Source organism: Heterodontus francisci, chromosome 30 (genome assembly GCF_036365525.1).
Source record: "Heterodontus francisci isolate sHetFra1 chromosome 30, sHetFra1.hap1, whole genome shotgun sequence".
Lineage (NCBI taxonomy): Eukaryota > Metazoa > Chordata > Chondrichthyes > Heterodontiformes > Heterodontidae > Heterodontus > Heterodontus francisci.
This window is the reverse complement of record NC_090400.1, coordinates 49293802-49307509: the sequence shown is the minus strand read 5'-3', so window position 1 is coordinate 49307509 and position 13708 is coordinate 49293802. Positions and strand designations below refer to the sequence as shown.

Here is a 13708-nt window from a genome sequence, read left to right as displayed (position 1 = left end):
ATAGCTGAAGCATAACCTCCCTACTTTTGTATTCAATTCACCTCGCGATAAATTATAACATTCTATTAGCTTTCCTAATTACGTGCTGTACCTGCATATTAACCTTTTGCGATTCATGCACTAGGACACCCAGATCCCTCGGCATCTCAGAGCTCTGCAATCTCTCACCATTTAGATAGCATGCTTCTTTTTTACTCTTCCTGTCAAAGTGGACAATTTCACACTTTCCCACATTGTACTGTATTTGCCAGGTCTTTGCCCACTCACTTAAACTATTTATATCCCTTTGTAGCCCTTCATAAGTTAATTTCCTACCTATCTTTGTGTCATCAGCAAATTTATTAACCGTACCTTCCAAGTCTTTTATATAATTGTAATAAGTTGAGGCCACAGCACTGATCCTTGTGGCGCACCACTCGTTCCATCTTGCCAACCAGAAAATGACCCATTTATGCCTACTCTCTGTTTCCTGTTAGCTAGGCAATCTTCTATCCATGCCAATATGTTACCCCCTACACCATGAGCTTTAATTTTCTGCAATAACCTTTGTTGTGGCACCTTATCAAATGCTTTCTGGAAATCTAAGTACGGACAAATGTGAGGTAATGCATTTTGGAAGATCCGGACAAATGTGAGGTAATGCATTTTGGAAGATCTAATTCAGGTGGGAAGTATACAGTAAATGGCAGAACCCTTAGGAGTATTGACAGGCAGAGAGATCTGGGCGTACAGGTCCACAGGTCACAAAGTGGCAACGCAGGTGGATAAGGTAGTCAAAAAGGCATACGGCATGCTTGCCTTCATCGGTCGGGGCATAGAGTATAAAAATTGACAAGTCATGCTGCAGCTGTACAGAACTTTAGTTAGGCCACACTTAGAATATTGCGTGCAATTCTGGTCGCCACACTACCAGAAGGACGTGGAGGCTTTGGAGAGGGTACAGAAGAGGTTTACAAGGATGTTGCCTGGTCTGGAGGGCATTAGCTATGAGGAGAGGTTGGATAAACTCGGATTGTTTTCACTGGAGCGACGGAGGTGGAGGGGTGACATTAGATTAGATTATTAGATTAGAGATACAGCACTGAAACAGGCCCTTCGGTCTACCGAGTCTGTGCCGAACATCAACCACCCATTTACACTAATCCTACACTAATCCCATATTCCTACCAAACATCCCCACCTGTCCCTATATTTCCCTACCACCTACCTATACTAGTGACAATTTATAATGGCCAATTTACCTATCAACCTGCAAGTCTTTTGGCTTGTGGGAGGAAACCGGAGCACCCGGAGAAAACCCACGCAGACACAGGGAGAACTTGCAAACTCCACACAGGTAGTACCCGGAATCGAACCCAGGTCCCTGGAGCTGTGAGGCTGCGGTGCTAACCACTGCGCCACTGTGCCGCTTGATAGAGGTTTACAAAGTTATGAGCGGCATGGACAGAGTGGGTAGTCAGTTACTAGGGGACATAGGTTTAAGGTGAGAGGGGCAAAGTTTAGAAGGGATGTGCGAGGCAAGTTCTTTACACGGGGTGGTGAGTGCCTGGAACTTGCTGCCAGGGGAGATGGTGGAAGCAGGTACGATAATGGCATTTAAGAGACATCTTGACAAATACATGAATAGGATGGGAATAGAGGGATACGGTCCCCGGAAGTGCAGAAGGTTTTAGTTTAGGCAGGCATCAAGATCGGCGCAGGCTTGGAGGGCCGAATGGCCTGTTCCTGTGCTGAACTGTTCTTTGTTTGTTAGTACATCCACCAGTTCCCTTTTATCCACAGCACATGAAACTCCCTCAAAGAACTCCAATAAATTGGTTAAACATGACTTCCCTTTCACAAAACCATGTTAACTCTGCCTGATTACCTTGAATTTTTCTAACTGCCCTGCTGTAACGCCTTTAATAATAGCTTCTAACATTTTCCCTAAGCCAGATGTTAAGCTAACTGGCTTGTAGTTTCATGCTTTCTATCTCCCCTTTTCGAATAAAGGAGTTACATTTGCTATTTTCCAATCTAACAGAACCTTCCCCGAATCTAGGGAATTTTGGAAAATTAAAACTAACACGTCAACTATCTCACTAGCCACTTTTAACACCCTAGGATGAAGTCCATCAGGACCCGGGGACTTGTCAGCCCGCAGCTCCAACCATTTGTTCAGTACCACCTTCCCTGGTGATTGTAATTTTCTTGAGTTTCTCACTCCCTTCCATTTCCTGACTTACAGCTAATACTGGGATGTTACTTGTATCCTCAATAGTGAAGACTGATGCAAAATATCTGTCCAATTCATTTGCCATCTCCTTATTATCCGTTATTAATTCCTCAGACTCTCTTTCTATAGGAACAATGCTCACTTTGATAAATTTTTTTAAATAACTATAGAAAGTCTTACTATCTGTCTTTATATTTCTTGCTAGCTTTCTCTTGTGCTCTAATTTTACCTTCCTTATCAATCTTTTAGTCATTCGTTGCTGTGTTTTATATTCTGTAGACATGAACTCAGAGCTAGGCCATCTCAGATTGAATTTCAAGGAGCGACTGGAGCAAGGAAATTCTGCCAAAGTCCAATTTGGCTTCACTAATTGAAGTTTCCAAACTTTAGTTTATCAGGGGTGGGGGAGAAGGGAGAAGTAAAGAGTATGTTAGTGGTTTACATTTTTTTTTTTACATTTTAGAGATACAACACTGAAACAGGCCCTTCAGCCCACCGAGTCTGTGCCAACCATTAACCACCCATTTATACTAATCCTACACTAATCCCATATTCCTACCACATCCTCACCTGTTCCTATATTCCCCCACCACCTACCTATACTAGGAGCAATTTATAATGGCCAATTTAACTTATCAACCTGCAAGTCTTTTGGCATGTGGGAGGAAACCGGAGCACCTGGAGGAAACCCACGCAGTCACAGGGAGAACTTGCAAACTCCACACAGGCAGTGCCCAGAATTGAACCCGGGTCGCTGGAGCTGTGAGGCTGTGGTGCTAACCACTGCGCCACTGTGCCGCACATTGCTGCTGAGGTGGGGATAAAGACCAGCTGCGGGTATTACAGATTATGCTGGTAAGAGGTCAGTGTTGTAAAGAACAGTTCCCATTGGAATGATCATTGGCCTTGGTTCCCTCCATCTTAGCTTATTATTCCTGCACAGTCAGTGTGCACAAGAATGATCCCCACTCTTTATTTCATTTGTTACCTGATTATCACTTAATTTATTGACTTAACTTTTTAGCTACTGGCATGCCAATTCTGCAATTAACAAGTAAATTAAAATCAGATGAAGCATTAATAATCTATATGATAGATTGTATAATTTGAATCTTTTTTTCTCAGCTTCATGTAATATCAACCTGCATGTTCGATAGATCACTCCTGGTATCATGTGATGGATGGAAATATGTTTTTAATTTCTCCACTTATCAAAGCACTGGCTCAGGCTGGGCTATAGCACCCTTTAATACCATGCCATTCTTCAAGTGTTGGCACACAGTGACTATAGTCTGTCGTTCACTCCCCGTGGGGAGCGTCACAGCTGGACTTATCTTGTGTTCACGTCCAAAGTCTGTGCAAGCACTGTCCAGCAGGAGGCACTGGCTAGCAATCAGGAGTGGAACTCCTAGGAACATAGGAAGAGGAGTAGGCCATTCAGTCCCTCAAGCCTGTTCCACCATTCAGTGAGATCTATATATTAACGCCATCCACCTGCCTTGGCTCCATATCTTTTTGTACCCTTGTCTAGCAAAAATCTATTGATCATAGTTCAATTATTAATTTTAAATCTATCATTTACTGCATTTTGTGGGAGAGATTTCCACACTTCTACCATGCTTTGCATGAGGAAGTGTTTTCTAACTTCTCTCCTGGATGGCCTGGCTCTGATTTTAAAGTTATGTCCCTTGTCCTAGACTCTCCCACAATGGAAAAATGCTAAAACCTCAATTAAATCATCCCTTTGCTTTCTATGTTCCAATGATTAAAGGCTTCATTTATATAATCTCTAACCCTTGGAGCCTTCTGGTGAATCTGCCCTACTTTCCAAAGCCAGCATACCTTTTCTAAGGTGCGGTGCCCTGAACTGTACACAGCATTCCAAATGTGGTCTAATCAGAGCTTTGTGTAGCTCTAGCAAAATTTCCACCCCTTTTAAGGCCTAGCCCTCTACTTGTCAAGGCTATCATTCCATCAGCCTTTTTGTTTATTTTTTGTATCTCGAGCTCTTTTTTTCTTGCCAACCCTAGCCCACAGACATCAAACCCGTATCTAGCATGCCCACTGCTAACCCAACTGAGAATGGCCAACGTAGCATAAATTGGGCATTGAACTCCGATATTTCTGGTGTGTATGACTCCCTTCCATCACAAGAGTTTGAATCTGCCAATCATGTCTAAATAAAAATATTATGGCTAATGATAGCAATGTGGTCTTTACACAGAGAAGAAGCACATTGTATAAAATTAACTTCACGTAAATAAGATGAGATTTTAGCTGATTAAATCATGTAAAAATCACTATTCAAAAGGTGTAGTAGTATTTGGAGCAATTGATTTTTAATGAGGGTACTGATTTATTCCTTTTTAAGTTTTAAACTCTTTCGCTCGCATATGTATTGGCAGGAAAAATCAGTCAAATGGACAGGAATCTCTGAAGAGGCAGGGATCAATATCCAAGAGCCCAACTCTTACACCTCAGGCTATCAAACACATCTGGGTGCGCACAGCCTTGTTTGAGAAGGTCCTGGATAAAATCGTACAGTACATTGTTGACAACTCCAGGTAGGATTGTGATATGTAATTGGCAGTACAGTCATCCAATGTATTAATTCATCAGCTCTGCCTAACCATCACAGTGGAGCTAGTACAGGAAAGCTGGCCCCTCAAACAATATTGACACAGGAACAGGAGGAGGCCATTCAGCTTCATGGGCTTTTTCCACCATTCAATTAGATCATGCCTGATCTCTACCTCAGCCCCATTTACCCACCTTTGACCCAATTGAATCTAACAAACAATTGAAAACCTCAACAGATGTAGAATCTGATATTTAACTAGATATAAGTGGAACCTTGATTAACTCCACAAATGTTCATGAGAGTTGAGCATGGATTTTGCTTCAACCAGCTAAAGTTCAATTAAGTATTTTAACTGATTTTTGTAGATGCAACATTCTTGATCCAATTTATTAAATTGCTACCTAGCTTTGACTATTCAGACAACTCTTGTATTTAGCTTCAGACCAAAAGACAAGGTTCAGGGTGTTGGAGACAGGTAGAGTTGTGATACCAGCATTTTATTTCAATGATATGTTATTTTTAAAATGGATCAAATAGATCTTATTTTCATAGGCTGAAGCCATAATCTATATAGACCAGTCAGAAGCTGGAAACTCAGTTATCCAGGAAAACCCTCCATTGTGGTCTGTAATCAAAGTTCTATGCTAATCAATTTTGAATCACCATCAAATAATTGATTTTTGAGGATTTTAAAGCCAAATGGAATTGGAGCTATAGTCAATTAAAATTAATTGAAAATGAAATTATTTTTCTGAACTGCAATTTTCTTTTGGGAGGAAAAAGGGTCAGCTTTAAAAGAACCAGAATTTCCCAAAGGTTAATCAGATTAGAATGAATCAAGAAGTATTTAAATATCAGGAATGTGAATATTATGTCTCTTTGTTTATAAGTGTGTAAAGTATTATTTGGGTTGGTAGTTCTACATTAGGCTTCTTCATGTCCATTAGGTGAAAGTGTATTCTTGTGTTTCTTTTGAGGTTTTGACACTCCTTCTCTTAAAGGTAATTTCTCCTCTTCATGGGGTATTCTGCACCATTCACCATTTCTGGTTGATGGACGGGCGTGGTTGGGTGTTGTGAGTGGCATGAGCTGAATCTGTATTTGTTTTCCCATAGGGAGGTGGGGAATATCATGTGTTCCACTGGCTGCCTCCCCACAGTAGCACTGTTGAGATCTGGAAGCCAGTATGTGGCTAATACTGGACATAAACCCCAATCCGCAATTCCTTCCCATCCCCCACCCTGGCCCTGAAAGCTGCTGCTTAAGAACATAAGCATGAATTGAGAAAAGATCCCTCACCCCACCCTTCCCTGAACCAGACACTATCCCCAAATCATGGACCATACCCCACCCATTCAGTCTCCTGAGTGAGCATTCTGCATCAATATTCCCTGATGCCCCATACGATCAAGTAATACTCAAGAATATTCATCCATCTGTACTAATGCATGCTAGCTTGCTGCCCTCCACACACAACGCAGCATACCCCCAGCCCAGGACTGTCCTTTCCTGTGGACTATTTGATCATCTCAATCTCATTCCCAACCAGATATTGACCTCAGATTTTTATAAAAGCTTGGGAAAAAAGGAAGCAAAAAATGGCCATTCGTCCCATGGAAACCTATTTATAGAGATTGGTAGTCCATCCAGCACAGGATTTTCTTTGTACCTGTAGGTTGAGAATAGTCAAATCCTGTGCTAATAACCCTCTAGCCACCAGTCATTTTCATGTTATTTACTTCCGTTATGTGCCTCTTGGGGCTATTCTCCCCTGCAGCAAGGTACCACTCACTGATCCCCAGTTCATTAAGGTAGCCAGATGAGCTGGTTCCGGTCAATTGCCAATGCAGCTGTCACCAGCCTCTAGGACAGGGGCCTGCAACGTTTATTTAACCTGAAGAACCTTTTTTTTTTAATAAATACCTAAAATAAAATCTATTGGGAGGTGCAAGATAAAAATTGGGCATTTCTAAACCAAATATTTGGCAAATTACCAAGTATCTCTGGTAGACTGTATAATTTTCATATATATAATTAAATAAATACGCTGAAATTATGTATCAATAGAAATTCACATAGACCTAACTTTGAATTGTCGCATTTTTTTACTTTTTTTTAACTTTAATTGTCAGTAGTCATCTTTAAAACAAACTTGAATAAAAGATGCATAGAATTAATACCATTATTGATTCTTGTGGTTAAAAAAAATCTTCCAATAGCACATTCAGAATAATTTGTTATCTCAGCTATATTAGAAACAGTAATAGTCGTGAACATAAAACCTGTTCCTTGAACCAAAGGCTTTTATTAACCGAAACCATCAGGCTGAATATTACCGGCCCCTCGATGCCGCAAGTCGCAGCGCGTGGGCTGTTAAAATCCTGCGGCAAGAGGCCGACCTCGACCCGCGATGTCAAGAAGGGCCCGCCACATATTACCGGCGGCGGGGGGACCTTGGTGCAGCGACCCCCGCCGACAGACGGTGGGCCCTTCATATACCTATGCAAATCATACCAAAGGAGTTTCAAATATACTTAACTGCTGGCGGCAGCCGTCCCACACCGATATTACGGCCACCGTTCATGCTTCGCGCCTTCGGAACACCACACGGAGTTCCAGGCGAGAACCTGGTGGGGAGGGGGGAGTAATAGAATTTTCAGGGCGGGAGGGGTGGCAGAGCAGGGAAAACAATCTTTACTGGCTAATGGGATGGTGGGAAGGGGTTGAGGGCCAAAGGGAACAAATTTTGGGGGTAAGTTCAGAATACTATTAAAGGTTTATTATGGGGAAGAGTGCGATTAATGTTTAATTTACCCACTGGGTGGGGTGCGAGAAGTGATTTCTATTTGACATGACATTGTATTATATCCCGGTGATTGGGACCTTTAAATTTTAAAAGGCTACTGAAGGGCTTACAGCCCTTTAAAAATGGTACCGGCTCCTGCGCGCTGGCATTGGGCACCTTTGCTGGGGACGCAGCAGCCGCCCCCCGCAAACTGCGGCACACTCGTAAAATTCAGCCCATCGTCTATAACTATACCACTGGAGCAGGTTTATTTAGAGAACGATGATGATTTTGGTTAAAATAATCATTTGAAACTGAAAAGTATAGCATATGATTAGCATTTTATCCCCACAATAAAAACACAGCTTACTTTTCGTGACTTAATTGTTTTTAGACTTTTATTCATGTTAATACGATCAAACTGGAAAAGGTTGGGAGGCACAAATAAGATGTTAAAGAGCAGAGGTTGCAGACCCTGCTTTAGGAGATGGGTCAAAAGAGTTTGGTTTAATTGACCTAGCATTTGCTTGGCCCTTTCCTCTTCTCAAAGCCTTTTCCAGCTGGCAGAGTTGAGATTGAATTTAAAGCCTGCAACTTACATCCTCGATGCAATGAGCCGATACACCAATATGCTGCACCAACAACCAGCTTTAAAGTTTATAATTCAAAGATTCAGATTCCAATGTGGGGATTAAGGACGGGACCATTAAGTTCCATCTCTGCTATTATTCTTCACCTGATTTATTTATATATGTGATTTCAAACATTTTGGCCTAGAAATTCCATTGTGTTGTGCCCATTTTACAGGCATAAAACTTGTTCTTCAGGGTCCATATGGTGTGTAGGGTGCACAGAACATTATAGAAATGCACTGCGTGCCATTTTGGGCTGGGCACTCTATCGTTATCCGGGATGTCTGCATGAAGCTGGAGTTGATCCCATTGCTTATGCAAATTGCCACCCTAACATCTTTCCCGGGCCCCCTTTGTAAAATTTGTTTTGACTGACCACACAGCAACCAAACCAGCTGCCCTTAAATGGATCCCTGGAGGCTGCTTAACTGAATATGGAGCCAGAAGGAGCACGCCCCCATTCCCGGACTGAGCACCTCCGACTGGCATCTCAGTTGATCTACTTCGCTCTTTCCCCCACCCTCTGCATCCGGTCAACTGCCTCTGGCGACATGGCATCCTCCTGCAACTTGCCAGTACTACCCAATTTGCCATGGTCCTGCATCGTCATCATTAGGCAGGCACTGGCAGTATGTGCTGCACCTGGATTGTGCCCCGATCCAATTTCTAGGCCTTTACCTCTTGAATGTGGCGCTTCCTGTATTTCTCGGATATAAATACTGTTATATCATTTTATACCTTCCAGTAAATACTATGAAAAGCAAGCTCTAATGTCAGATCCAGTCTGTGGGCCGATACTAGCATCTCTGCTTGGTAAGGGTTCTGAATTAATATCCTTCTAATGATTAGTAAATATGTAAAATGGGATAAAGACAGCTTTTTTTTGTAAATATGAAATTTGTGTACAATGTAAAGATTCCTGCCATCTGCTTCCTCAGTCTGTCAGCCTGTGTGGTACCAAGCCATACAGGATGAAAGGATCCTGACCTGCATTCTCCTGGATCGCTGACTTCCTGTGGCTGAGGAAATCCTCCCCGAGACACAATATGGCTTTAGACCTTCCAGAGGAACCTCTGCCAAAGTCTTTGTTGCCAGACAAATTCAAGAAAAATGTCAAGAACATCACCAGGAACCCTTTATTGCATTCATCGACCTGACCAAAGCATTTGATTCAGTAAATTGCGAGACTCTGGATTGTGCTGCGAAGATTTGGATTTCCAAGAATCATCACAAGCCAGTTGCAGTCATATCATCATGGAGCATTTGCAGGATTAAGTGGGAGATCTGAAACAGACACCTTCAAAACCCAGACCCGGGTCAAGTAAAGTTGCATTATAGCCCCCATACTATTTACAGTGTACCTGACAGTGGCTATTTACTTCAGCAATGATCAACTGCCCTCTGGTGTTTGTATTAAATAGCGCCTAGATGGAAAACTCTAACCTCAGTTGCCTCACGCCAAAACTAAACTGACCACCATAGGCATACATGAGCTACAGTTCGCGGATGACTGCAGGTCATTGCCCACTCTGTACCAGATTTGCAAGCCGCTTTCGATCTCTTCAATACAAGAGACTCTGCCTGTCCTTGAATGTTATCGAAACAAAACCTCCAGATTAACCCACACCTAATCAGCCAACTATTCCACCTCCCACGTACATTGAAGGATTCACTGGAATATGTTGAGCACTTCCCATACGTCTCTCAAAAGGCCACCATTGATGAGGAGATCCAACACCAGATCAGCGGTGCCAGCTCAGCCTTCTACAAACTACTGCAGCAAGTGCTTGACAACAAAGACCTCCGCAAGTCAAACAAAAGTCCTAATGTGCAGAGCAGTTGGCGTCAACGCACTCCTGTACTGCAGTGAGACCTGGACTGTGTATCAGCGACACATAAGAGCGCTAGAGAAATTCCACCAGCAGTGCCTCTGCCGCTTCTTCCAGATCCATTGGGAGGACCATCGCACAAATGCTAGTGTCCTTCTCGAAGCCGGCTCCACAAGCATTCAGGCAAAACTCCTGCAAAGTCAACTTCGATGGACTGGACACTGTGTCCGGATGGCCGAAAACCATCTCCCCCGCCAGGTCCTGTTTTCTCAACTCTCAAATGGCCAGCGTTGGGAGATGAGCAAAACTGCTTTGAACTCCAATCTGATCTTTCACTTTTTAAAAACAGGCCCAACGCAACAAAGAATTTTGGAATATCCCGACATGCTGTTGCTTATATTGGGGGAGAGTGTGTGAACAGAAACCATAACTTGTGCTTTGAGTGAGACCCAATCCCAACCTGGAGCATGTCTGGGATACACAAGGATGAATACAATTTAATTGGGGCAGCGTTAATGCAACTGCCGTAAGCAAATGTGTCAAACAGCATAATTTATAATATGATTTATGTTTGTATTCTGATTTCACATTGACCTTGTTCTGCCTTAGTGCACAAGAAAATTAATTTTATTTTATGCTTTCTGTTACAGTTGGTCCTTGTGCATTAGAGTACACAAAACTTAAAACTGCTGACCATTACTGGACTGATCCATCGGCAGATGAACTAGTGCAAAGACACCGTATTCATGGAGCACACGGACACCAGGATTCCCCATCCAAACGGCCCGCACTTGGTGTAAGAATCAATATAATCTGAAAGCTGTTTAACACACATCCGATATTAGTGGAACGATGGCCAGTTTAATAAATGAAATATTATAGACTGGAAATGAAAATTACTTTGCTAATTGTTCAAGTTGCAACTGAGTGTTTTAATTCATTAATACTGCTGCTTGTTGATTAAATGGTGTCAGTCGAGCAGACTGATTCCACATCAATGAGAAGGATAAATTGTGAGGAAGATCTTGACAAGCCACAGCCTTGACAAGTGAAGAATTACAGAAGACAATTCTAGTGATATACAAGATAGGGAAAGAAAACTCAGAACTATACTTTTGGATATATCAGGGCGGCAGGACAAGAGGGTGCAAGTTTTTTATTCAATCATGAGCTCATCCTTAGTTGCCCTTGAGACGATGCTGGTGAGTCACCTTGAATACAACTGAGTGGCTTGCTAGGCCATTTCAGAGGACAGTTAAGAGTTTGGAGTCACATTTAGGCCAGACTGGGTACGGACAGCAGATTTCTTTCCTTAAAGGTCATGAGCGATCCAGATGGGTTTTTACAACAATCCAGTAGTTTAATAGTCACTATTACTGAGAATAGCTTTTTATTCCAGATTTATTTAATTAATTGAATTGAACGCAATGGCTTCCCTTCCTGATCCTGCACCACTACCTCAGGTGTCCACCAAGGAGCTATCCTTAGCTCCCTCCTATTTCTCGATTACATTCTGCCCCTTGGCAACATCATCCGAAAGCACAGTGTTAATTGTCACATGTATACTGAGAATACCCAGCTCTACCTCACCACTGCCTGTCTCAACGACTCCACTGTTGCTAAATTATCAGGCTGCTTATCCAGCATCCAGTAGTGGATGAGCAGAAATTTCCTCCAATTAGATAATGGGAAGACTGAAGCCAATATTTTCAGTCCCAACCCCAAACTCCATTCCCTAGCTACTGACTCCATCCCTCTCCCTGGCAACAGTCTGAGACTAAACCAGACTGTTTGCAACCTTGGTGTCATACTTGACCTCAATTTGAGCTTCCGAGCACATATTTGTGCCATCACTAAGACCGCCTATTTCCATCTCTGTAACATCGCCCAACTACATCCCATCTCGGGTCATCTGCTGCTGAAGCCCTCATTCATGCCTTTGTTACCTCCAGAGTTGACTATTCCAACACACTCCTGGCTGGTCTCTCACATTATACCCTCCATAAACTTGAGGTCATCCAAGACTCTGCTGCCTGTGTCCTAACTCGCACCAAGTCCAGTTCACCCATCACCCCTATTCTCTCTGATCTACATTGACTCCCAGTCAAGCAACATCTTGATTTCAAATTTCGCATCACAAAATTTTCAAATCACTCCATGCCTCTTCCCTCCCTATCTCCTGTAATTTCTTCCAGCCCCACAACCCTCTGAGATATCTGCGCTCATCTAATTCTTGCCTCTTGAGCATCTGCAATTTTAATCACTCCACTATTGTTGGCCATGCTTTCAGTTGCTTAGGCCCCAAGCACTGCAATTCCTTCCCTACACCTCTCTGCCTCTCTACCTTGCTTTCCTCCTTTAAGACACTCCTTAATACCAACCTCCTTAACCAAGCTTTTGGTCATCTGACCTAATATCTCCTTATGTGGCTCGGTGTCATATTTTGTTTTACAATGCTCCTGTGAAATGCCTTGAGACATTTTATTACATTAAAGGTGCTTTATAAATATAAGTTGTTTAAATTCCCCAGCTACCACTGTGGAATTTGAACTCATGTCTCTGGGTCATTAGTCCAGGCCTCTGTAATACTAGTCTAGTATCATAACCACCATGCTACTGATTGTAGAGGAAAACTTTACAACAGGTGCCATGAAGTATCCCTTTACACAAGAGTGTGATCAAAAGCTGGAATGCGTTTGCCGGGTAGGGTGTTCAAAGCTAGGATAAAGGACTCAATGAAGAAGCAGCTAGATAACGCAAAGAGGAGGTGGTAGGATTGGTGCTCTGGGAGAATTAAATCAAATAGACCAAACAGCCTTCACATAAATTTATCTTGTGTGATTACTTAACATTTCTGTACTATGTTAGCTTATTAAATGATGTATGGGTCTAGATTTAAAGATCCAGTTGCCAGTGGCTCAGTGAATAGATGGACCAAGTAAATGAGACATTCCCACTTTCAATCTCTGGTCTCTGTTGTTAGCTGATCTAGTGTAACAGTAGCACTACAATTGTGTGTTTGTTAAAAAAAAAAATGGAAAAATTGTTGTGGTTACCGCTGTTTGGACATCAGGTAAGGATTGGGCTCCATTGAAATTGCCCTCACAGTCAAATACCCTGTGCTCACATTCAGGGTCAAGCCTCACAAATGCCTGATGCTCACATGGATGAAGTGCCAGAGGTTGGGGTGATGATTGGACAGAGCAGTAACAAGTTTATGAAATTGGTGTATTTTGTATTTTACAGATAAGAAAGCGTCACTCGAGTGGAAGCATGTCAGAAGATAAATTTGCAGCTTCAGCGAGGGAATATGTGGAGTCATTACATCAAAATTCCAGAACACATCTGCTGTATGGAAAAAATAATGTACTTGTCCAGCCAGTAAGTAGTGCATAGCAAGAGACATCTGACCTCTGGTGATGGGGTGACCAAAATCAGTACCAGCGTAACGAACAACATTTATTGCCCTTCCCTAATTGCCCTTGAGAAGGTGGTGGTGAGCCACCTTCTTGAACAGCTGCAGTCCATGTGGTGTAGGTACATCAACAGTGCTGTTTGGGATGGAGTTCCAGGATCTGGACCCAACAACAGTGAAGGAAAGGTGATATAGTTCCAAGTCAGGATAGTGGGTGATTTGGAGGGGAACTTGCAGGTGGTGGTGTTCCC

At 42.6% G+C, this 13708-nt stretch overlaps 1 protein-coding gene across 3 annotated transcripts in view; it reads left to right on the top strand.

Moving 5' to 3' along the window:
• The window catches only part of sgsm2 (small G protein signaling modulator 2), a 230981-nt gene that overhangs the window by 174544 nt on the left and 42729 nt on the right, over positions 1-13708 (top strand). For all 3 annotated transcript variants that reach the window (XM_068010540.1, XM_068010539.1, XM_068010541.1), the window contains exons 4-7: positions 4621-4779; positions 8959-9026; positions 10693-10838; positions 13289-13423. In XM_068010540.1, the coding sequence (XP_067866641.1) occupies positions 4621-4779; positions 8959-9026; positions 10693-10838; positions 13289-13423 (508 nt within the window). The remainder of the gene's footprint in view (positions 1-4620; positions 4780-8958; positions 9027-10692; positions 10839-13288; positions 13424-13708) is intronic.